Source organism: Puma concolor, chromosome B1, assembly GCF_028749965.1.
Source record: "Puma concolor isolate L17-30 chromosome B1, mPumCon1.1.hap2, whole genome shotgun sequence".
In the NCBI taxonomy this organism is placed as follows: domain Eukaryota; kingdom Metazoa; phylum Chordata; class Mammalia; order Carnivora; family Felidae; genus Puma; species Puma concolor.
The window spans coordinates 174,503,606-174,528,603 of NC_141670.1; the positions used below are offsets into that span (position 1 = coordinate 174,503,606).

The following is a 24,998-nucleotide window of genomic DNA, read 5'->3' on the forward strand; positions in this document are numbered from 1 at the left end:
ATCTAGGTTGCCAGGGAGATTAAAGTTACAGACACAGTAATACCAATGGGATTGGAAAGCAATGTTTTGGAAGGTACTGAGCATCTTAAAACTTTGAAGTTTGAGGAAGAAGTTTCCAAATGGCTGTATTTTAGAGGGATGGAGGTGTTTATATTGAGAGTGTCTGTGTATAGGCAGTGGTAGCCACAATGGGAGTAAGTGTGATTTCTCACAAAGTGAAGTGGATTGATCGGGGTGAGACCAGGGGAACAATTGGAGGCTGGTTGTAGCTAAGAAGTGATTTTCACTTAGTAAGTTGTTTTGTTGGTAAAGGAAAGTCTAGTTCTTTCCCCAGGAGGGCTTCCATGTCGGGCTTCCATGTCTTCTGTGCCTACAATAGATAAAAGGACTTGTGTGTTACTTTCCCAACTTTGAGGATTAGGTGCCCACATTTTATAATGAGAAAACAAAACTCTGAGGAAGGTTCACCAGTATGCACACAGTTTGGGAGGATGGGCAGGGGCAGTGTTAGGCAGAACCCAATTATACACCAGACCCATTCATATTCTATAGTTCTTAAAATTGATCAGACTGTTAGCATAAACTGTTTATTTGAAATAAATTACATTGAGAATTAAACAATTAGTCAAAATGTACTGACCACCTTTTTACAGAGGATCTTTTTTATTTTTAAAAATTTACATCCAAATTAGCATATAGTGCAACAATGATTTCAGGAGTAGATTCCGTAATGCCCCTTACCCATTTAGCCCATCCCCCTTCCCACAACCCTTCCAGTAACCCTCAGTTTTCCATATTTGAGTCTCTTCTGTTTTTTCCCCCTCCCTGTTTTTATATTATTTTTGCTTCCCTTCCCTTACGTTCATCTGTTTTGTCTCATAAAGTCCTCATATGAGTGAAGTCATGATTTTTGTGTTTCTCTAATTTCACTTAGCATGATACCCTCCAGTTCCATCCATGTAGTTGCAAATGGCAAGATTTCATTCTTTTTGATTGCCGAGTAATCCTCCATTGTATATATATACACCACATCTTCTTTATCCATTCGTCCATTGATGGACATTTGGGCTCTTTCCATACTTTGGCTATTGTCGATAGTGCTGCTATAAACATGGGGGTGCATGTGTCCCTTTGAAACAGCACATCTGTATCCCGTGGATAAATGCCTAGTAGTGCAATTGCTGGGTCATAGGGTAGTTCTATTTTTAGTTTTTTGAGGAACCTCCATACTTTTCCAGAGTGGCTGCACCAGCTTGCATTGCCACCAACAAAGCAAAAGAGATCTACAGAGTTTCTTTAAATATGGTTATGTTGTAATATTTTCTAGATAAACCAGACTTGAGAGACAGTTTGTCACATTGAATACACAAACTACTAGCACGCACAAAATTTAGCACAAGTTAATTAGATTTTAAGATGATTCCCCCTGCCCCCCAGCAAGTCTCAGGCTTAAATTCTGAAGATCTTGTCAAAAGCTACCAGCAGTTTCAAATGATAACTTGATAATTCTTAAATATTTGAGTCTGGGATAAATCTGAAAAGTATAATTGGTCATGATTTAGATTAAATACCTATCTAAGGATTCTTATATGATCGTGGCTTAAAAACTTGTAAGATGATTCCTAGGTGTTAGGACTGCTGTAAGCATTGGTTTAAGGACTTGACTGGGGCTGGGGGGGCAGGGGTTGGTGGTTATGTATGGCAAGGCAACAAATATGCAAAAGGACACAAGTTTTAACTTAAGGTGTAAATGTAAAGACCTGAAGTAGTGAAGATTATAAATACAAGGTATCTTTTTAATGTTTATTTTGAGAGAGAGAGGGCCCAAGCAAGATGGGAGAGGAGAGAATCCCAAGCAGGCTCCCCACTGAGCACAGAGCCTGACTCTCATGAACCCTAAGATCAATGGAGCCAAATAGTCTTCAAGGTACTTTTGGATCAAAGAGCACAAAGTAGACCCCAGGAAAGGAAAACCTAAATTTAATTCTTAAATCTTTGTTGTTCCTAATACTGAATGTGCGTTCTTTTTTCAAGATGTTGGATGTTTAGAGAGGTTTAAAAGTTGGTAAGTTGTTCAACTGATAATTAGAATATTCACTGGAACTGTGGAGTCAGTGAAGCCATGTGGCACAAAGGGGAGGGGGAACCAGCCAAATGATTCTTTTAAATGACATTCTTTACACATAGTGAACATTAGAACAACCAGTTGTAATTGTAGATAGCCTTAGGTCCACTTTTCAAAGAAGAAATTAAAAAAAAAATTATTTGAAAACAAAAAGCATAATCTAAAAATTGCCAAAGGTGGAAGAGTGGGTGCAGAGGGATCAAGAAAAATAAAAAAATTTACTGCTTGAATTTGGCCAGCCGAAAAGCAAATTTATTTCCCATCAATCACTTGTGCATTCATTTGACCAATTGTGTTCTCTCATCACAGTTGTCTTTGAAACACTGCTATTTTCAATTAGAACCTCTGTTACATATAAAATTTGGCTTCTGACATAGGTGGACCTGGAAAACAATCACAATTGCCTTAATTTAGGGTGCTTTCCTACTAAGGGTTTTTGAACAAAAAAACTTCACTTTGACTCAGGTTCCTGGAGAGCGGGGGACAGTGATGAGCTACTATGTGTAATGGGGTGGTGACTGAAATGAATGGGTATGAATGGGTTTACATTTCGAGTTTAGCATACACAACAAATCTTAAGCATGGAGTTTAAGAAAGTCAAACTACTGGTTCAGATTTAAGTTACTTAATCCCAGCTTCAAAAGGTACAATGAAAAAAGTTTTAACTCCTTCAGACCATCAACCTGTACACAAAAAGCACAGTTGCAAGGTGCAAGGTCAAAATACACCTGCATTCTACATCTCTGAGAGGTCCCTGTATTCACATGGTATCAGAACAGTGGAGCTCAGGAGAGAACCCAGTCTTACAGACTAATAGGGTCCTTTGATGACTTGATAATAAAACTTGACATCTTTTTAGAATGTTTAGCTTTCCCAAGTATGTAAGATCTCGTTTGTTGCTTCACAAAAATCAAGCGAGGAAAATGCTGTCAATTTGTCTAAAGGAGTTTGCAGTGTTGTGAGGTTGAGCAGGCAAGTGAGTCTAGCTGTCCTTTATCTTAGTCCTGTGACCTTTCCATGAGATGAGTTATGGAAGTTATTTTTTAAAACTTGGATCTGGTGCAAGGAGAGACCACAAAATCCTATATTTTATAAATGATAACTTTTATTACTATTGAAAACTAGGATCAGTGGGCTTAACAGTCTATGCTGTAGCTGATGATAAATGAACACTAATCCTATTGTGTGTTTTCTAAAGGGGAAAAGCACCTCCTTAGAAGTGACAGAATAATCACTGATTATCCAGTGTTAAGAGTTTTAAATTTTCTGTTGTGGAGTCTAACCAAAGTTGTACTTTTTGCAATATAATTTGTTAAATGTAGCTATTGGTATTTAGAGAAGAATGATAGAAAACAGCTTATCAAACTTCATGAAGCAGTGTATCAGATAATCCTAGCTTACTGTCTGGGTAAAGCCTTTACCTTCAGATCCAAGAACTGAATTCACTGATGTCCACACCTTAAGGGAAAATTCATTTGAACCACACAACAGAGACCTCGATTGTCATCACTTGGTTACCACTAGTATTTCAAATTGTCTTTCTACAATATAGGTAATTCTGTAAGTTACCAGTATACGGAACCGGAGTGAATTTTTTAAACTTTCTTTCATACAGACAGAAATAGGATCAGTTTCACTAAGACCTCTCTGTGTCCTTACTTTAGTGGTATGTGCTGTAAGTTCTTTGCTTTCCAAATTTTTTTTCTCTTCCGCTTATGAAAAATAGTAATTGATAAAAGTAGAACCAGGGTGGAGAAGAAGCAACAACCGAAGAATATCAGTGGTTTCTTTTGCACAAGAAATAAGCAGACAATGCACTCTGTGTTTCTTGGAGTCTGACTGCATCTAGGACTAGTGATGTCAGAAGGGAAGCCACTGTTGCTGATCAGTTTGTTGTAAAGCTGAACTGAGGATTTAGCTTTGAATTCAGATGTGAAGAATCCAAATCTGGGTTTAGATTTTTCTTCAGTCAGTTTGAATGCATAATAGCCTTTGATTTTGACTTTATCAATCAGTTGTGCTGAAAAATATCAGAAATGAACATTAATCACATGGACTATAAAGTATCTAAGTAAGAATTTAGTTTCCATTGAAATAAAGTCATACCCATAAAAAAGTAGTGATTGTCCTTAAAGGGTTTTTTGACATTCTTTCATGATTGGTAAAAGTGAAAATATGTGTAATTTTAAAAATATGTGTAATTAAGTTTTTAAACATTTGAAATAAAACTTTGATCCATAATATAAGAACTGGGAGCAGAGCACAGAAGTGTATTTATGAATTGGAGCCATGAAGATGGAAAAGGACTTACACTGTTCAGTTGATCATAAGCACAAAAGTCTTACCTATTTGGCTGGTTTCAGGTCTCCAATACGTCCTTGGTGCGGCCCAATAACCATACTTGGTTTCCCCTAGTCACTTGCTTGGCTGTTTAACACCTCTCCCTCCTCAAACATATAGCACCTCTGTCCTTCCTTTGAAGGGATAACCTTCCTTCCTATTTTACTGAAAAACATACTCACAGGAGAATTCTTCAAACTCCCACAATCCTATCTATCCACCGACTACCATACTTCTGTTGCTGTGGATGTCCTGTCCATGCTCCTGGAAGAGGCTGACTCTTATACACTACTAAGTTTATTCTCTGATTTACTCAAGGACATCTCTCCATCTGTTCTCCTCTTCTCTCACATTTCCCCTCACTATTGGTTCATTTCCATGTAAACATGCTGTAACTTTTAGTATCTTACGCAAAAATATCCTTGATTGCACACCCTCTAGTGAAAAGCACTGGCTCCTACTCACCCTACTCATTGGTTTCTCATCTCTCTGACGTCTGAATATTGAAGTGTCCCAGGGCTCAGTCCTCTACGCTTGCTCCCTTAGTGATACCATCCAGCCTTACTGTTTCTAAATCCCATTCTTGGTCTTAACTCCCAAGTTTGTATCTCAGCCCCAGACCTGAACCTGAGACTCCAGTTAGCCTATGTGACATCTCTAATTGACTGATTAATAGACGTCTCAAACTTTAACCTGTGCAACACCAAACAACTCTCCAAAAACCTGTTGTCAGTCTCCCTGACCTGGTAAATGGCCGCTCACCCTTTAGTTGCTCAAACCAAAACAGATTTCATTCTTCACTCTTCTAACACTCTCCATCCAAGCCTGATGACTTTACCTTCAAAATCAGTCCAGAAGCTAGCCACTTCTCACTGTCTCTACTCTATAACCTAATCCAACCCCCCATTATTTCTTACTTAGACTCCAAGCCTCCCTGATTCTGTTGTTGCTCCTTTATAGTGTATTCACTGTAAAAAAGAGTAGCCAGAGTGTTTTTTAAAGACTGTGAGTTAGATCATGTTCCCCTGCTGTTTAAAACCTTAAATAGCCTGTCTCTCACAGTAAGAGCTGCAGTTCTTAATGATGGTTTACTAATGCCTCTTCTACTTCCTTGACCTCATCTTTGATTGCTTTACTCCCTAACTCATTCTTCAACCTTCCTGAACCTCAAACAGGCCAGGCATGCTCCCACATTGGGATTTTTGCATTTGCTGTTCTCTCACCTGGAACACTTCACAGATAACTGCACAGGTTTGCTGCCTTGTTCCTCCAGGTCTTTGAAGACTTCCCTAACTATGCTTTAGAATTGTAACCACTCCTAAACCCCACTCCTGGGCACCCTCTTCCCTCTTCCCTGCTGTGTTTTCTCATAGAACTATTTGCTTCTGACACTCTGTATCTTATCTGCTGATTCTCATCCCACAAAAATACAGCCTTCATGAGGACAGTAGTCTTTATTTTGGTGAATGCTGATATGGTGCCTAGAACAGTTTCTGCCCATATTTGGTGCTCAGTAAACATATTTCTGGGATCTTTTTGCTGCTTCAACAAATCTATTATGAATATTTAAAATTAATATTTAAAAATGATAGTAGCAAATGCTGGAAAGAGTAGGAGATAAAGACTCTCAAACACTGTTGTTTGGTCCTATCAAAATAGATAAAATTGAGGAAAATTTTTTACAGTATTAAAAAAATAGCTTACTAGGGGAGGGGGGTTAGAAAATGCCTTTATAACATTTGACCCAATAATTCCATAGTGGGCAGTCCTTAGGGAGATAATTAGGAATGAAGACACAGATTTGTATTCAAAGATACCTACTTTTTAGTATTAAAAAAAAAAAGAAAGAAAGAAAAAAACCCACAGGGCTGCCTGGGTGGCTGTCTGATCCAGAGCATCAGACTCTGGATTTCTGCTGAGGTCATGATCTCAGGGTGGTGGCAAGCTTGAGCATGGAGTCTGCTTAAGATTCTCTCTCTGTTCCTCTGGAGTCCTGCATGTGGGGCTCGAACTCACCAAAGTGAGATCATGACCTGAGCCAAAGTCAGACGTTTAACCAATCGAGGCACCCAGGCGCCCCTATGGGTTGTCATTGTTTTTGATTTTTAAAAAAATGCTTTTCTATCCTTGCCAAACTTTCCCTAATGAGCTGGCATTGTCATTAATGCGCCTTCTCCCCTCATTGTTTCGTTCACATTAGCTGGTAATGTCCTATTTCAGTGTATCTGATATGGCCCCTCACCTCACCTTTCAAAGCCTCCTGAATGTACTTCTCTAAGTAGTATTTTCGGAGTTCATCATTCTCCAGAGACTGGTCATCGATGCCATTGGCCGTGATGTAAACATCCACGTCTCCATAGTTCTTCTGGATCCACCTCAGCACCTTGCGCTCCCCCCAGGGCAGGACAGCCAGGCGGCTGGGCGAGCTCAGGCAGGTGATGTCCTGCAGAAACTGGACGTCCCTGTCCGCGTCGTAGCGGCTGCCGTTCTGGCGCGCGTGCATCACGAACCAGGTGGTGAAGTGGTTCAGCGCGTAGAAGTCCGCGGCGCCCTTGACCAGCCTCCTCTCCTCTTCCGTGAACCGAGGCAACGCGGAGCGCGAGAGGCCCTGCCTGTTCTTGAAGGCGATGTACTCCCTCATGGCCAGCGGGTAGTCCCCGGTCTTGAAGAGGGGTTCTGCGAACCAGGCGATTTCGAACTGCAGGAAACGCTCGGCGGCCTGCCAGTGCGAGTCGGCGTAGGGGTTGGCGGGTTCCGCCCAATCCGAGTGCAGAGACAGCGACACGGCCCCGTGCTGCGCAGACCTGTACCGCCGGTCGTAGAGGTGCCAGACCAGGGCGTGGGCAATCAGCAGGTTGTGGGCTGCCCGGTAGGTGTCGTTACTAGTGTGGCTGTAGATGTCACTCAGCCTGTTGGGCTCGTTGATGGTGATCCAGAGCCTCACCAGGTCCCCCAGCTCCTGGAAGCACAGCCCGGCGTAGTCCTGGAAGGCCTGGACTGTGGATGGGTTCAGCCATCCCCCGCTGTGCAGCAGGGGTGTGGGGAGACCCAGGTGGGCGTGAGTCGGATAGTACAACGTGACCATTGGGGAGATGTTGAGCTTCAGCCCCTCACTGACCACGCACCTGTAGTACCTCAGAGCTTGTCGGTTAACCACGGACAAGTTGCCGGTGGGAAGGATTGAGGGCCAGTCCAGAGCAAACCTGTAGTGAGTGACCTTCATTCTTGCCAACATCTCGAGTTGTCTTTTGATGCTGACAAAATCTGTGCATTGGGCTGGCCGTGTTTTCAGCCTCACCCCTTCCACACGGTGCAACAGTCTGTTGCCTGTCACATTCCACACATACAGGTGAGGGTCGCTGAACTGTGGGGAGGAAGCCACTGCCTTGGGCTGTGAAAACAAGCACATCGAAGTAAGGCACACCCTGGCAGATAGGCTCTTAGCATACATGGTTTAAGAGGAAGAAGGGGGGTCTTATTCTGCCTCTCACTGACAACATAGAACATAAACAAAGCATGTAGCCTCTTCATAACGATCTGAATGTTCTTCTAGTTCTCCTGGTAATAGAAGAGGCCTGGATGGATCATCCTCTCTTCTAGCTCTTGAAATCTCCCAGGGAGACCAGAAAACAGGGAAAGAAACACACCCAGGGCTTGGCTTGGATAACAAGTTGTTTTTCAGAAAATACTGAGAAACTCCTTTCTTGTCCTAAAAACTCAAGTTATACAGAGGGGTCTCTCATGATTCTGTTCAAATGCATTGGGAAATTTGGGTTGGTACCTTCGGTTAAAAGGAATCATGAAAGATGGACCTTCCAAACTCTGCCATAAGTTGACGGCAAAGTTAAAATTCCAGTTGTAGAGGATTTCACTGAGTTTGGCACTTGGAGTCAAAGGTGGCTGGTTAACCCAGCCATAGTTCCTACAAGAGGCTAGTGGGATGGCATAGGGAATGGCCCTTGCATTTGCTGAATGCAATTTTCTAGCACCTTATATTTGAAAAGTCCAGGTGATATCACATATGCATCATTATGTTGTCCCTACCCATGTGTCTGTGAGAACACGGCATTTATTCATCCAACAGGAGAATACTGAATACCCTCTTTATGCAAGATACTTGGATTATGACTGGGGAAAACAGGAAAATATCCCCCAGAAACTCCCAAATTGACTCTTGGATCTGATGGTGTGTCATACCCTGCCCCTCCACCAAGGAGATAGTCCTGGACCCCGGTCCTCATTCTCCCTCTTTGAAACTTGGGCTTGGCAACTCTGGATAGTGACAGAGCAATGTCACCCACCCCACAGATGTGCTGTAATGAGCCAATGACTCTGGCAGAGCACTCTGTCAACTCTAAAGCAATCTATAAACCTAAGGTAGTCATGACTTGGGTTTAGTTTTCCATGGTTGCAATAATTGCCTGCTAGGCCCTTGAGTATAAATTAAAAATAAAAAGGCTTAAGAAAAACATCTCCAAATTCAGAATTAATAGGAAAAAATAAAAGTTCTGTATTTGTGTTAAAATACCTTTTCTTCCTTTAGCTGAGTTTAAATGCACCCAGAAAAAAAATGATAATTAACCTTTGGTAAATATTTTCCCTCTAATTGTTTTCTTGTGTGTCATCCTTCATAGTCTAATTACAAAACCATAACGCTGCCCACTTACCATCTGTCAACCAGTTATCTAGAACATTAAACTGAGAGAACATTGATCATGTGAGCATGAAGTTAAATGTGTATATAATTATTTGAGTACAATCCTTCTAGCTTAGATTGACAGTCTCAGTGTTTGGAAACCTCAGAGCATCAATATTGAAAAGGTGTTTACAAAGAGCAATCTTGCTCTGAAATAAGGCAAGAGCCAATGAAAATGTGTCTTTTAAAAATCTCCAAAAAGCATTAGTTTTAGCAAGTGGGTGTGATTAATCTGCTAAGAGATCTCATTAGAGATGGTGAACCCTGATTTCAACCCTAGCTCCCAAGAGCTTGTTTCTAAAATTCTGTTCTCCACTAAAAGGATCCTGGGCTCCTTGGAGAATGGCTTCTTCCAGTCTGCGGTAGGAAAAGAATGAGGTGATGCTGGTACATCTAATGCCAGAAAAATAAGGATGTGCTTAAAAACTGAAAGGGAAATGTCAAAAAGACACAGGAGCGGTTTGAAGGAGTCCTATTGGCTACTTTGAGTGAGATAATTTGAGCATCAAAATGACTAATGAAACATTGGCAGTAATGAATTATAATGCACTGAAGTTAAGAGAACTAACCAATATATGTTGAAGGAATAATATAATTAAAAATTTGCCATTTTGCAATCTACAAGGTAATAATTCAGGTGAAGTTTATGAATCAATATTAAGACCATTAGTGACATATTGTTAGGAAGCAGGATATGTATACAGTCTCAAAGTGTCATCAGCAGATTACTTTCTAATTACAAATGGAAAAGTTACCTTTCAATTAAGAGATCTGGCAAATGCTACCTTAATCAAGAAATCTGGTAACTACTACTTCCACACATTAACATCTTTCATAATGAGACAATGACATCATGTGCTTCCTGATGTGATATATATTGAACCTCATCTACATAGTATCATTCCAGAAGTTTATTGAATCCAACAAAGAAACAAAGAAAACCAGAACATGAGACATTCTACAATCAATTGGTTTGGACTCTTCAAAACTGTCAATACCATGAACTTGGGGGAATTATTCTGAATTTAAAGGAGGCTAAAGATGAATGACATCCTTGTTTGTATTCTTGATCCAAAAACATTTTTTAAACCAAAAAGGACATTTTTGGAAGATTTAAGATAATTTGAATATGGAATGTGATGATATTGAATCAATATTAAATCTTATGGGTATGATAATATAATAATATAGGAGAATGTTCTTATTTTTAGGAGACACATTTGGATAGATATATTTTGGGGTGAATTGTAATGACATCTGCAACTTTTCACTTTGTTTATCAAACAAACACTTTATAAAGCATAAAGCAAATGTGGCAAAATGTTAACAATTGGTCAATTTCGATGAAGGGTATATGGGTGTTTATTGTACTAGTTTGAAATATTTCAGAACAAAATGTTGGAGGTGCCTGGGTAGCTCAGTCAGTTGAGCATCCAACTCGGTTTCAGCTCATGTCATGGTCTCATGGTTCATGGGCTCTGGGCTGACAGTGCAGATCCTGCTTGGGATTCTCTCTCTGCCCCTCCCCACGCCCCTATGCGTGCTCTCTCTTTCTCTCTCTCTCAAAATAAAGAAACTTAAAAAAAATATATGTTGGAGGAGAAAAGAATGCTGAGAGGCAGGGGGAAAGTAAGATAGGGATATTTGTAGGTAGGCATACTAATATTTTTAAAATGTTACTTTCATTTTGTCAGTCTTCGTATAGAGGACATTTAGGTTTTTTTTGGCATCTATTCATAATCCTCTGGCTGATTTTTCAAAAAGCACCCTAATTTTCCTTGGCAAACAATTTATCCTCATTCTTAGTCCAAGTTCAAGGAAGATCGATGTCTACCAGGCTCCAGGGGTAAGCATGAAACCCAGACGTAGTTGATCCCAGAATTGCTTTCCCCTGACCTAAGTGACTCACTTTCGCTCCTAGGAGTAGGAGTAGGGTCCCCAGATGGGGTAGACATTCACAGTGTCACTCACAGGGGTATAGGTGGGTCTTCAGATGAAACAGAAACTTACAGGTTGGGTCATGTGCAGGCCGGAACTCTGGTCTCTTGGGATCTTTCTTTGCGGGTATGGAATTATAGAAAATATAAACCCATTTGAAATGGTAGGGAAAAGATGGCATGCCTTTGCCGTGTGTAGGAAATAGGAATTGGGTAAGTACTTGGCTCCATAGGGGCACAAGTGGAAGATGAGTCAGTCCTGTATTTAAGTTACTCTATATCTTTCCCCCCTTTAGTATCTCTGAGCATTTACTAAGTCATGTTTAAGTATCAACAGGGGTTGATATTCATGACCTGTGAACTTTGTTCACTCATGGTTTGAGCCATTTTGTCTGGTCCCATCCCTTGTACATCTTGTTGTCTTTCCATATGCTTCTAGAATACAGGCCATAGTGTGGTATTGTGAGATCTTAAAGCGTGGTGTCATGAAACAGATCTTTGTAACCTGAATGAGTTACATAACCTCCCTAAGCCTCAGTTTCCTTGCTTGTAAAATTAGAGTTTTTAAGATTTAATAGAGAGAACGTGCATACATACAACAGCTACATGCTTGGCACATAATAAGTGTTTAAAAAATAGTTGCTATTATTTTGAAAAGAGCACTGCAAATATGGGTGCTTGAGAGTTGCCTGTTATAGTTCTGCCTATTTGTGTTACCTTGGGCAAGTCACTTAGGTCTCAGTTATGAACTGATGGGTCTCACTTTCTTAATCCGTAAAATGAAGGATTTGGAATAGGAGGTCTCTAAGGTCTCATCTCGCTCTAAAAGTTGACCTTGCATTGAGCACTGGCCGTGTACCTGACACTGCCCTAGTAAGGCACACAGCAGGCAGCAAAGCCTCAAACATCTCCACCCTTGTGTGGAGAAAGCTTGCATTCTAGTAGGGGGAAGACGTGATAAATAAGAAAAATGTATAGGGACTCAGTCAGTTAAGCATCTGACTCAATTTCCGATCACATCATGATCTCATGGTTCGTGGGATCGAGCCCCTCATTAGGCTCTGTGCTGACAGCCTGGAGCTTGCTTGGGATTTTCTCTCTCATCCTCTCTCTCTGCCCTCCCGCCTCTTGTGCACACTCTCTCTCAAAAAAAATAAATAAATAAACTAGGGGCTCCTGGTGGCTCAGTCGGTTAAGTGTCTGACTTCAGCTTGGGTCATGATCTCACGGTTTGTGAGTTCAAGCCCCGCATCTGGCTCTGTGCTGACAGCTCAGAGCCTAGAACTTGCTTCGGGTTCTCTGTTTCCCTCTTCCTGCCCTCCCTCCCTTGTTCACTCTCTCTTTCTCTCTCAAAAATAAACATAAATAAATAAACTAAAAAAATTTTAAAAATGAGAAAAATGCATAAAGTAGTTACCAGGGGCTAGGGGGTGGGATAAATGGAGAGATACTGGTCAAAGGATACAAACTTCCAGTGATAATATTAACAAGTTCTGAGGATCTGATGTACAGCATAGTGATTGTAGCTAATGATACTGTATTATATATACTTTAAAGTTGCTAAGAGAATAGATCTTAAGTGTTCTCCCCACAAAAAGAAATGGGAATTTTGTTATGGTAGCATTTTGCAATATATAAATGTATCAAATCAACATGTTGTACACCTTACACTTACACAATGTTGTATGTCAATTGTATCTCAATAAAGCTAGGGGTAAAAAGAAAAATGTGTAAAGTACATAGTGGTATGTTAGTGATGAATAGGATTCACAGAAGAAAAAGAAGGGGAATTGAGGAGATAGTGACTTTTTGGAGTGGAGCAAAGCCTTATTGAGAAGGTGGCATTTATTTATTTATTTTTTAATCTTTTTTTTTTTTTAACGTTTTATTTTATTTTTGAGACAGAGAGAGACAGAGCATGAACAAGGGAGGGTCAGCGAGAGGGAGACACAGAATCTGAAACAGGCTCCAGGCTCTGAGCTGTCAGCACATTGCCCGACGCGGGGCTCGAACTCACGGACCGCGAGATCATGACCTGAGCCGAAGTCGGCCGCTCAACCGACTGAGCCACCCAGGCGCCCCGAGAAGGTGGCATTTAAGCAAATAATCTGATGAAGGTGAAGAATGAGACATGAGAGGCTCCACTGGGATACAGAGACCTCATAAGGCAAATTATTCAAATCTATCAGATAACAGGAACCACTTGAATAAAGAGCCACTAATAATTTGCTTTTGGCAAACAAAATCTATAAAAAGCTTTTTCTTATAACTTTGACACTACTGACCAATGCCTCCTTCAAAAGCAACTGTAAATTCCCTCTAGACTGTATACTCCTTGAGGGCAGCCTTTTCATCTCCATCACCAAGGAGAAGTTCTGGCACATGAGAGGCTCTCGGTAAGCATCAATTCTCCTCATTTTCCTTCCTCTTTCCGCAACTCCCCTCCATCACCTCCAAGTAATCATATTTGATATTGTCTGATAGTTGTCACTGAGTAAATGAAATAAAATACTGTGTACTGTTTGCACCAGTTCATCGTTAATTTGTAAGTAGCTGCTTACCTTAAGGACAGATTCAGTGACACCCCAGGAAAAGTCGCAGGGAAACTGACCCTGCACATCTGGCGTGGACTCTTTTAAGGTAAAACCATTTTCTTGTACGATCTGTTTATAGTAATGTGCCGAAGACTTGGGCCTTCTTTCTTTTTGTTTACTATTAAAATCCACATAAAATAATCCTCGGCGAGTGGTGTAAGCATCCTGCCATTCAAAGCCATCCAGGAGAGACCAGGCAGTGTAGCCAAACACTCGTATTTCATCAAACCTTATTGCTGCACAGGGAAAGAAAAGCAGAGATGTTCACTCTGGTTCACGGTTATGATTCACTAACAGTATGCTGGGGGACATGTTGCCAGGAGCATATTGTGAAACCAACTTTTCCCCCTAATTTAAAGGCTCATTATAGAAAATAGAAAATTTATGTTTATAGTGGAAAAGTGGCAGTTATTTTCATCCAGAATGGTCCTCCCCCTTCCCACAACAAGTGAAAGATACAGTGAAATAATCAAATTTAAAATATTCCTGAGACTTAGTATGCAAATCTGTGTCAGAAGGCATAGAAATTTCCAGAACCCTTTGGGACCAATGCAGATGTCTGCTTGTGACCAAGAGTTTCGCATTTCAAGCTTGGGTTGGTTCCCATTTGTGGAGAAACTATCTCCTAAGTAGCTACCCTTTAAGGACTGAAAAATCAGCTTTGAGAATAAACATAAGTGAATGAGCATCTAAGGAAGAAAACAAGTACAGTGGTGTAAGAGAAGGACTGACCAGCCAAGGGGCAGGAGGTGCGAGGGTGCTCTGGGGCAAGTTTGTTGACCTCAGTTTCCTCATTTGTTAAAAAAGATGGGAAAAGATGATCTCTCAGGACCTTTCTAGCTTTAAAAACTCTGATTCAGGAGCATCTGGCTGGCTCAGTCAGTGGAGTGTGCGACTCTGGATCTTGGGGTTGTTGAGTTCAAGCCCCACGGTGGGTGTAGAGATTACTCAAAAATAAAACCCTTAAAAATTAAAAAAAAAAAATTAAAAGAAACTGATTCAATAACTTCTAGGAATTGGGCAAAAATGAAATATGGAAATCAACAGCAGCAATAAAAGCAACAAATATCCAAATCAATCATGAACTTTTTTTTTTTCTTAAGAGCCTCATTTCTGCATTGTTGGGTTTTTGTCACTGACGTTCTTTACCTAAAAGGTGGAAAATCCATGCCAAGAGATTCTAGTGAGATAAATATATTTCGGTAGGCCCTGGTGCTAGTCCCTTTGGTGTTGTACAGTCCTCAGGGGAAATGGAATGGTAACATGTAGGGAATGTACAGCCCTTCTGCCCGGCCGTAGGTATTTGGCTCAGGCCCTGTAGGCAGAGTCCTCTGTTCTGGCGGTCCCCATATGCACATTCCTGTGACTGGGCATGGTTCTGTTCCAGGCTGCTCCTTCCCACAGGTTGGAGAAACAAGGTCTTGCTCTCCCAGAGGACCCTCCCTGAAGACTCTCTTGCCGAACCTGGGATTTTCCTCTGGGCTTATGACTTCTTGTTTGTTTGTTTGTTTGTTTGTTTATTAACTCTATCCCCAACGTGGTGCTGGAACTTATGACCCTGAGATCCAGAGTCACACACTCTACTGACTGAGCCAACCAGGCACCCTTAGGCTTATGACTTCTAAAGAGAGCTACAGACTTTTAGAAAGATCCACTAAGAATTTCTTTTTTTTTTTTTTAATGTTTATTTATTTTTGAGAGAGAAAACAGAGAGCGACTGGGAGAGAGGCAGAGAGACAGAGACACAGAATCTGAAGCAGGCTCCAGGCTCTGAACTGTCAATACAGAGCCCCACGTGGGGCTTGAAGCCACGAGCTGTGACATCATGACCTGAGCTGAAGTCGGATGCTTGACTGACTGAGCCACCCAGGCGCCCCAAGAATTTCTTTGTGTTTGGGTGAAATGGAGACCAATTTTGAAGGGGACAAACCCACCATAATTTGAGCTTATCTTCTGCTCCATTATTTCAATAGTCACCTGTAGATGTCACTACTTGAGTAGTGGAAAAGGTATGAGGGGTCACTAGGGGTCAGAGAACTATCTAGGAGCCATAGAAATTACTCAGCTTTGCCATTCATGGCTCATTCTTTGTCTCCAGGCCTTTTTACTATTTAGTCATGTAATAGAATAAAAACAGCACAGTTTCAAGAAAAGCTTTCAACATCTTAAACCAAGTTACTACTGTCAAAAAACTTTGGGATGTATCTCTTATAGCATGCCTTCTTTTACAAAGAATGATACAGCACCTTGTTACCGATTTAGGATGTATCTACAGTCTAAAACTATTTTGTTCTCAAATTTTTATTAAAAAAGGACATGAGAGTGACATTTAAAAATTCTATCAACATTAGACAATGGGGAAGCCCAACAACAATAATCATATGTTGGAAGATGACTTTAAGTATCCTGTAAGGATTAGTATTCAAAAGTTTTAAAAATTGAGCTAATGTACAACCAACCTTGAAGAACCTGGTTGAGGAAATTCTTCATCATGTAGATGGCTGTGGTATCTTCTGTTTTCACATGACTGTCTGTGAACCAGCCATTCTCAGCAATCAAGATTCGGGGGTTGCCATATTCCAGTTTAATCCAGTTCAGCACTTCTCTTAAATTGAGTGACACATTTTGTCCCATTTTAGCCATGGTGTTCTGGGGCTTGAAATTGTTGGGTCCAAAGGAAAAGGCAAAGAAGTCAGCTGTGCCCCTCACTTCACTCTTCTCTGCTTCAGAGAAAAGGGGTAGAATGGAGAGCAGCTTCTTTTTCATCACCTCTGGGTAGTCTCCATCCCCATGGATAGGATTGGCAAACCATCCGAGCACTGAAACCATGGATTGTTGACACTTGAGTATATCCATCATGTCTTCTGATCTGTTTGGTTCAATCCAATGGGATCCCAATGTGATTGACAACCAACCTTTCTGATGTGGGCGGAAATTTACGTTGTAGTTATGCCAAACTTTAGAATGAGCCTAATAAGAAGAAAATATTATTAATTTTTACTGTCCTTACTCACAAGGATTGTAACTTGGCTGGTAGAAGGTCTTTTCATTGACAAATTAGTGCAGCACAGGGTGATGCAGGGGAAAGCTGTCAGGGAACCCTGATGATCTCAAAGTCTATTCTCTGTCTGCTTCTCCTGCGCTTCCAACCTACAGCCTCTCCTATAGGATTACCAAGGGCAGGCAGAGAGCTCTGGTCCAAGCTCCATCGTTCTTCTCCTCTCCCTGACTCCTTTCGTGGGCCCTCTTGGGGCTGGGTGCAGGTGAGATATTATGTGGATTGTAGGGTTTCTTCCTCTACATAAAAAGACAAAGACAAGTGATCTTTCATCGTTCTACAGAATCTGCTTTTAGCCCTAACTTATAAGTCCAAGATAATGCACTCTCAAAATTCTGTAAATGGATAATAATAGAGCCCATCTCCTAGGTTTGTTGTTGGGATTGAATGAAATAATATATGTAAAGGACTTTAGAAGAGTGCGTGGCACAGAGTAACATCTACATAAGCCATTATTATTATTACTATTATTTTTATAACATTATTAATATAACAGTTTTATTTCATAACTATTCTTTTATAAAATATTATTAATATAACATAACAGTTATTATTATTACTGTTACTGTTAAAGAGTGATAGGTACTATACAAAACAGGAAACCAGTGGAAAGAATGTGGGCTTTGGGCTCAGCCATCTTAGGCTTGAAGTTTAGGTATTTACTGTGTGGCTTTAGGTAATTCACTTAAGCTTTCTGAAATCTCTTAGTATCCTCACCTGTAAAATGAAGTTAATAACAATACTAATACTAATAATACCCTTTGTAAAGCTGTTAGATGTTGTGCTGATGTATATATTAAATATGTAGCATTGAATAGAGCATCTGGGAGGTACAGCCCAGAGATGCATGTTGTTACTATTGGTTCTCCCACAATTTACATTTCCAGTTGAGCTTTCTTATAACAGAGCCTCATGATAGGTTTCCAGGCTGGGTTTTGTTTTGTTTTTTAAGTTTATTTATTCATTTTGAGAGTTGGGGGCTGGTGGAGGGGCAGAGAGAGAGAGAGGGAGAGAATCCCAAGCAGGCTCCACGCAGTCAGCCGAGAGCCCAACGCAGGGCTCGAACTCACAAACCGTGAGATCTTGACCTGACCAGAAATTAAGAGTCAGATGCTCAACTGACTGAGCCACCCAGGTGCTCCTCCACTTGTTTAATAGGTACTTAGCAATTACTTAATGCCTGGATTGTCCCCCCTCGAAAGGCTGAAATGTATGGCACAGGAATGTGCCCTCAGGAGCCAATAATATTATTGGGAAAATAAGATTGAATTTATGAAAATTAAAAATAGAACTACCCTATGACCCAGCAATTGCACTACTAGGTATTTATCCAAGGGATACAGGTGTGCTGTTTCGAAGGGACACATGCACCCCAATGTTTATAGCAGCACTATCGACAATAACCAAAGTATGGAAAGAGCCCAAATGTCCATCGATGGATGAATTGATAAGGAAGATGTGGTATATACACAATGGATTATTATTCGGCAATCAAAAAGAATGAAATCTTGCCATTTGCAACAACGTGGATGGAACTAGAGTGTGTTATGCTAAGTGAAATTAGTCAGAGAAAGACAAATACATGACTTCATTCATATGAGGACTTTAAGACACAGAACAGATGAATATAAGGGAAGGGAAGCAAAAATAATATAAAGACAGGAAGGGGGACAAAACATAAGAGACTCTTAAATATGGAGAACAGACAGAGGATTACTGGGGGGGGGGTAGTGGGAGGGGGAATGGGCTAAATGGGTAAAGGGCATTAAGGAATCTACCCCTGAAATCATTGTTGCACTATATGCTAACTTGGATGTAAATTAAATAAATAAATAAATAAATAAATAAATAAATAAATAAATAAATATGTTTTAAAAAATACTGAATTTATGAAAGAAAACATGTAAAATGGCACAAAATAGGTCATTAAGTGGAAAAGTAATTAGAAGCTGGGTAAAGAGTCATGAGCTATATCAGCAGGAGCAAATGTCAAGGACTACAATTAAGGACTCCGGGCCAGTTAATGCTCAAGGCCACTTCATGTCCTGGCTAGACTTAGAATTGTCTGTTATCTGTGTGACAGCCACCTCTTCCCGGGGCAATTGATTTGCTTGCTTTCTGATGTCTCTTCCCAGATGTCTCAATTTCTCCTCTGTTTGGGTGTTTCTAAAACAAGTGCACAAAACCTTACTATTTTTAACCCACAATATCTGCTTTCCATTTTATTCCTTAGCTTCTCTTTCGCTCATTGGAGGTATTTTATATTGGGTTGAATTATGTGAAATGCCCTTTTATAAGCCAAAAACAATCAAATATGAGCAATGGTTCGAACTTAATAGATCCTATGGACACTGAAAATGGTCCATAAATCATGTTAGGATGAGGAAAGATAGGTGTTACCGTAAGAGGTAAGGATTCTAGAACTGATGCCTCCTTGCTTTATGCAATAATAGCTAATTTAAATAATTCCTTGAAAGATTTTCTGAAGGAGTATTTGCCTCGAAGTATTACCTCCATTCTACCTGTCCTTGATCAGTTTTCACTGGAAGATCCTGGAATCATTTAGCACCCAGACATTCCCAAGGATACTTAAGAATGCTCTCCTCCTAAAGAAATATTCAGGCTGTGGCCTTCTCCCCTACCTGGAACCTGGAAGTTTCCTGGAAGGAATCACAGGAGAGCCTGGGACAGACTTCACCTGAAGTGGTCTTATTCACCCTTTCTGGGATTTTCTGGGGCTGGAATCACAACAGAAAGACTTGAAAACTGTTTTTTGTTTTTTTCTGATTCGATATGAAAGCAATCATGCATGAGTGGAAAGGAAGCATTCTTTGCTTTATTCTGATCTGTCACTTAATCCCTCGGTATCCTCAGTAGTTTCATTCACAAAAGCCGCAGTGATCATCAGTACATCTCTTCAGGGCTGTTGTGCACCTGTGATGTGTAAAGTGTAAAGCCCTAAACATGTAAGATTCCAAGTCAGAAACTAACTGCCCAAATATGATGTTATCAGACACTAGAGGAAGAGTGAGATGGAATCAGTATACATTCATTAAAACAGTCCTAATAGGAGCAAAAAAAGGAGAGGGGAATTTCTTTAAGATAGAGATATTCTATTGCAGATTTCAGTGATTATATGAAAGATGACCTAAGCTGTGATAAAATCTTGGTTGTATCAGCATTTTAATGAGAAATAGAACAGCTTAGAAGACAACAGACATGTACATTGGCAACTCCCTTCCAAGCAAGTTTTCAGGACACACACACACACACACACACACACACGCGCGCGCGCTGTCATGCCCCAAGGTGACCTTCGTATTCCCCAGTGTCTCTTTCACCTTTGCTGCTATTTGCATAGGCTATCAAGGTATCCATGGTTATCTTTGCTCAGGACTGAAGACAGCCTCTCCATTCTCATGTGGATAATGTGGGGGAGGTTCTTTGTGTGGTACTTATGGTTATAACTTGATCCTGTTTGCCAAGTAACAAGGTAAAAAGCATTGCTCCAACATAGTGAGTTTGACATAAATCTTAATGAAATGGGGATATCCATGCATGTCCTTTGGTCTGGCACTCATAAAGGAGGTCTGTTGGGAAAACCGAAATGGGGTTTAGGAGTGTGGCCTGGCCCTGCAGCCTTGCACAACACTCCTTGTGCGATTTTCCAAGGTTACCCTCTATCTTGTACAAGGCCGTCTACCTTTGGAATGATTGATTTAAGGGAGCTTCAACCTTTGTTCTTCAGATTCAGTGGCTTAAAGGGGAAGTCAGCAGCTTTTTCCTTTTGAGCCAGCTATCAGGGCCTGATGTCACTGAGAGACAGCCAGGGGCCAAATATCTTCTTCTGTTCCCTCCTCTAGTCTAACATAGCAGCTTTCTTTGATGCCCCTAGGAGAGCAGATTCAGATAAGTTCTATGAACGATAGGAAGCAAATAAGATATCGGCACAATTTCAGAAACAAGAGGAAGACGGGGTCAGAGATCAGGAAGACATGGCGGGACGCTGGTGGAAGGGAAGGCTGTGGAGGGTACGGGCTGAAGACAGATGAGCAAACGTAGCATATCACCCGTGTCTGTGTTTCAGGAACCCGCAATCATTTGTCGAAAGCTAAATTTCCAAATCTGCGCATGATTTTAGTCACACTTTGGTTGAAATATCTTCATGTGAACTATAAACTTGTTTATTGTTAAAGCTATTTCATAAAGTATTAAGTAAACACTGTTAAAATTTATTTAAAACCCTACAATCATAGCAAACTGTTTTCATATTTCTGTGATCCCATCCAGCTTTCCCAAATATATTTCCCAGCTAATATCCCTTTGAACAGTTTCCATCTTTTTAATCTTCATAACCATTCACCAATTTGATGAAATATGGCTTACTTAGTCATCTCTCTCTTTTGATAGGAATTAGCTTGGTTCCCACCCCCTTCCTTTCTTCCTCCCTTCCTCCCTTCCTCCCTTCCTTCCTTCCTTCCTTCCTCTCATTTTATTTTCCTGTCATAAATAACGTTGCAATAACTAACTTTGGGCATATAGCTTTTAATGTGCTTGATTTATTTCCTTCTACTAATCCCACAAATGGGCTACCTATTTTTATTTTTATTTTTTTTTAATTTTTTTTTTCAACGTTTATTTATTTTTGGGACAGAGAGAGACAGAGCATGAACGGGGGAGGGGCAGAGAGAGAGGGAGACACAGAATCGGAAACAGGCTCCAGGCTCTGAGCCATCAGCCCAGAGCCCGACGCGGGGCTCGAACTCACGGACCGCGAGATCGTGACCTGGCTGAAGTCGGACGCTTAACCGACTGCGCCACCCAGGCGCCCCTGGGCTACCTATTTTTAAAATTGTTTTACATATTTCCAAATTACTCTTCACACATTTTGTCCATTGGTGTGAGTATTCTTTGACCATCTCCTTCAAAACATTGCTGTATTTGGGGATACATGGTTATCAAGAGCGACAGGAAACTGCTACTTACCTACATGGTATCATAGGGGAAAGGACCCAGGTCCCGAAAGCAAGAGACCTAGGCTCTAGTACTGGCCCTACTGCCAATTGGGTAAATCATTCCCTCCGATAGCCTCAGTTTTCCCTCTCCCTCTGTTATCCTAAGCTAAAAAGAAACACGCTAGACAATCGTAGTGAAGATTGAATGAGGTAAAACATGTGAAGACTCTGTGAAGACTACACAAATGTAAATTTGAAGTACTGTGCTTTAAAAAAGGAAGCTGAGGGGCGCCTGGGTGGCGCAGTCGGTTAAGCGTCCGACTTCAGCCAGGTCACGATCTCGCGGTCCGTGAGTTCGAGCCCCGCATCGGGCTCTGGGCTGATGGCTCAGAGCCTGGAGCCTGTTTCCGATTCTGTGTCTCCCTCTCTCTCTGCTCCTCCCCCGTTCATGCTCTGTCTCTCTCTGTCCCAAAAATAAATAAACGTTGAAAAAAAAAATTAAAAAAAAAAAAAGGAAGCTGAAGATAACTTTAACTTGCTGTGGAAAACAATGGTAGGAAGTCTACGTGGGCAGGAAGAGTGTTCTGCAGCCAGCTCTCCCTTACCTCTCGAGTTTCATGGCTAGACATGTGTGTTCTCATTTATTTTTTTACAGCTGATTGAGTTTTAGTCATTGTCCATTTGGATTGGGATTAATTTCAGCTTGATTGGATGGAGCTAGAGGGTATTATGCTCAGCAAAATAAGTCAGTCAGAGAAATACAAATACCATACGATTTCACTCATATGTGGAATTTAAGAAACAAAACAGATGAACATAGGGGAAGGAGAAAAAAAAAAGAGAGGGGGAGGCAAACCAGAAGAGACTCTCAACTGTAGAGAACAAACTGAGGGTTGCTGGAGGGGAGGGGGGACTGGGCTAAATGGGTGATGGGCACTAAGGAGGGCACTTGTTGGGATGAGCACTGGGTGTTGTATGTTAAGTGATGAATCACTAAATTCTATTCCTGAAACCAAAATAATAATAATAATAATAATAATAATGATAATAATAATTTCGGTTTGACTCATTGATTCATTTGTTTCATCTACTCAACACTTCTTTATGTTAGCATCCGGTTTTCTGCTAATTATAATTACTGCCCTTCCAGCTTATTTAACATTTATTCATTTTCCACAAATATTTATTGGGTGTTTAAGATATGCAAACTTTATTGTTCCTTGCTAAAAAAATATGTAACTATTATTTCATTAAAGTTTATTATGTGACTGCTACTTCTTTAATTTTTTTTTGAATCTTGAAACTCTGGGAAATGATATCCCTCATTAATCTTAGGTGAGAATTTCAATATTAACAAAAGTTCCCACCTTTCATAAAGAAAATTTTTACCTATCCTATTTTTAATGGTTCAAATTCATGTTTTCTATAGTTGGAATAGCTCAGTAATGATAATATTAAAATTTGTTTTAATGAATTTTCCTATTTTCTTTCCAATTGTTATGTTTTCAAATGATTCTGACAAATCTTTGTTCGTTATCAGTTTGTATAGTTTCAGGATTTCCCCGTAGAAATCATGTAAAAGCTAAACTCTACTATATTTGTTCCTTCAAAAAAATGGTTTTAATATTGTTATAGAATTCTAATTTCAATGATAATATTACTAAATTCAACTAATGTTTGAGTCAGGATCTAAACCTGGCAACATAAAAGGAAAAAGGTCTAGAATAAACCTTATAATTAATTAAGCGAAGCATCTGTGGGTTTCCCCAGATATTAGAAGGGGCCTTAGAAGAAATCAATATTAGTAAATTGATGCTTAACTGAAGTTCAATTTCCTTGCCCAAGGAGAACATTTGCATGCCAAGTCTGCAGAGGTTGGAATGATATTTTAAGCTTCCTGTTATTATTACATTAACAATCGTGATCTTGTTAGTAATTTTTTCATGCAAAAGGACCATATCTCAGAGTATAATTGAAGCTAAAATGGTCTGAGTGGATGACCTGAGGCCTTTCCTCAGGATTTAGGAATGAAGATTTAAAGACAGTCAACATAGGGGCGCCTGGGTGGCGCAGTCGGTTGAGCGTCCGACTTCAGCCAGGTCACGATCTCGCGGTCTGTGAGTTCGAGCCCCGCGTCAGGCTCTGAGCTGATGGCTCGGAGCCTGGACCCTGTTTCCGATTCTGTGTCTCCCTCCCTCTCTGCCCCTTCCCCGTTCATGCTCTGTCTCTCTCTGTCCCAAAAATAAATAAACGTTGAAAAAAATTAAAAAAAAAAAATAAAGACAGTCAACATAGAAAACACTCTGGAAATTACAAATAATACAATTATTACAATAACAAAAATAAGACAAGACCTTTTGGGCCCTGCAACAAAGGCAGATTTCCCATGAACTAAAGGAAGCTGAAGTTTTAGGGCCACTCACTTATATGGGTCCCTATAGAATGTGCTAGGTGGGTTGGAAGCCAGGTTGTATTTAGAAGCATTTCTAGGTAAGTATTCCTTATGAATTCCCTGAAGAGACCTTGGAAAAAAAGGAATCTGAATCAAGCCCACAGTAACCTGTTGTAATATATTTCTCATTCCAAATAAATGTTCACTCTTGTACCAACTTTCATGTCTAATTTTTTTTTCTTACAGAGGGTCCCCCAGATTGTACATTTCAGGCCCATATAATATAGAACCATGCCTGGCCTCCAAGCCTCTTGAATGCAGAGACTGTACCTATTTTGTTTCCAGTGGTACCTATAGATGCCCAGAGAAAAGCCTGACACAGAATACTTGCTGAATGAATGCCCAGTATGGGTCAGCTAGTCAGCTGGTCACCTGACACACATTGTTGATAGTACAGCCCCTACAAGGCAGATTTAATTTTTGCCATTTTAGAGAAGAAACTGAGGTTCACAGAGGCTGGACATTGGTGAAGCTAGGATTTGAACCCAGGCCTTTCTGGTCACTTTACTAAACCATCCTGCTTTCTATATGTCCGACTAGTTCTAAATTTAGAAGCACTTGGGGACTATCTGACATGAACCACAACATACTGTTTTAAAATTATATTTTCTTCCTGCTGTACTTGATTATAATTGATTAAAAGAACTGAACGGTCATAGAATGAAGGTATTGTATCCCACTCTTCCATGCTGAGAGGAAAATATCTATGTATGTGAAATTCAGTATCACCTAGAAAGGTCATGGAAAAAATTTGGAGTTTTCAGAAAACCATGTAGCTGTCCAAGTGCCTGGCCCAGCATGGAACACGTCTGTATAATTCCCTGGGCTCCTTTCCTAGAAC

General features: G+C 40.5%; 1 protein-coding gene and 1 long non-coding RNA gene across 2 annotated transcripts in view; both read right to left on the reverse strand.

The window, feature by feature from the left end:
* Positions 1-571: 571 nt before the first annotated feature.
* KLB (klotho beta) overlaps positions 572-24,998 on the reverse strand; it is a 37,426-nt gene continuing 12,999 nt past the window's right edge. Inside the window, exons 2-5 of the mRNA XM_025922111.2 lie at positions 16,152-16,662; positions 13,660-13,928; positions 6,713-7,856; positions 572-4,145 (exon numbers count right to left, since the gene is read on the reverse strand). Coding sequence (XP_025777896.2) covers positions 3,781-4,145; positions 6,713-7,856; positions 13,660-13,928; positions 16,152-16,662 — 2,289 coding nt within the window. The 3' untranslated portion in view covers positions 572-3,780. The remainder of the gene's footprint in view (positions 4,146-6,712; positions 7,857-13,659; positions 13,929-16,151; positions 16,663-24,998) is intronic.
* Positions 21,219-23,753, reverse strand: LOC147582040 (uncharacterized). Its single transcript, XR_015250508.1, has 3 exons — positions 22,235-23,753; positions 21,591-21,997; positions 21,219-21,343 (listed from the first exon to the last, which is right to left on the reverse strand). It is a non-coding gene; the product is annotated as an uncharacterized LOC147582040 (long non-coding RNA).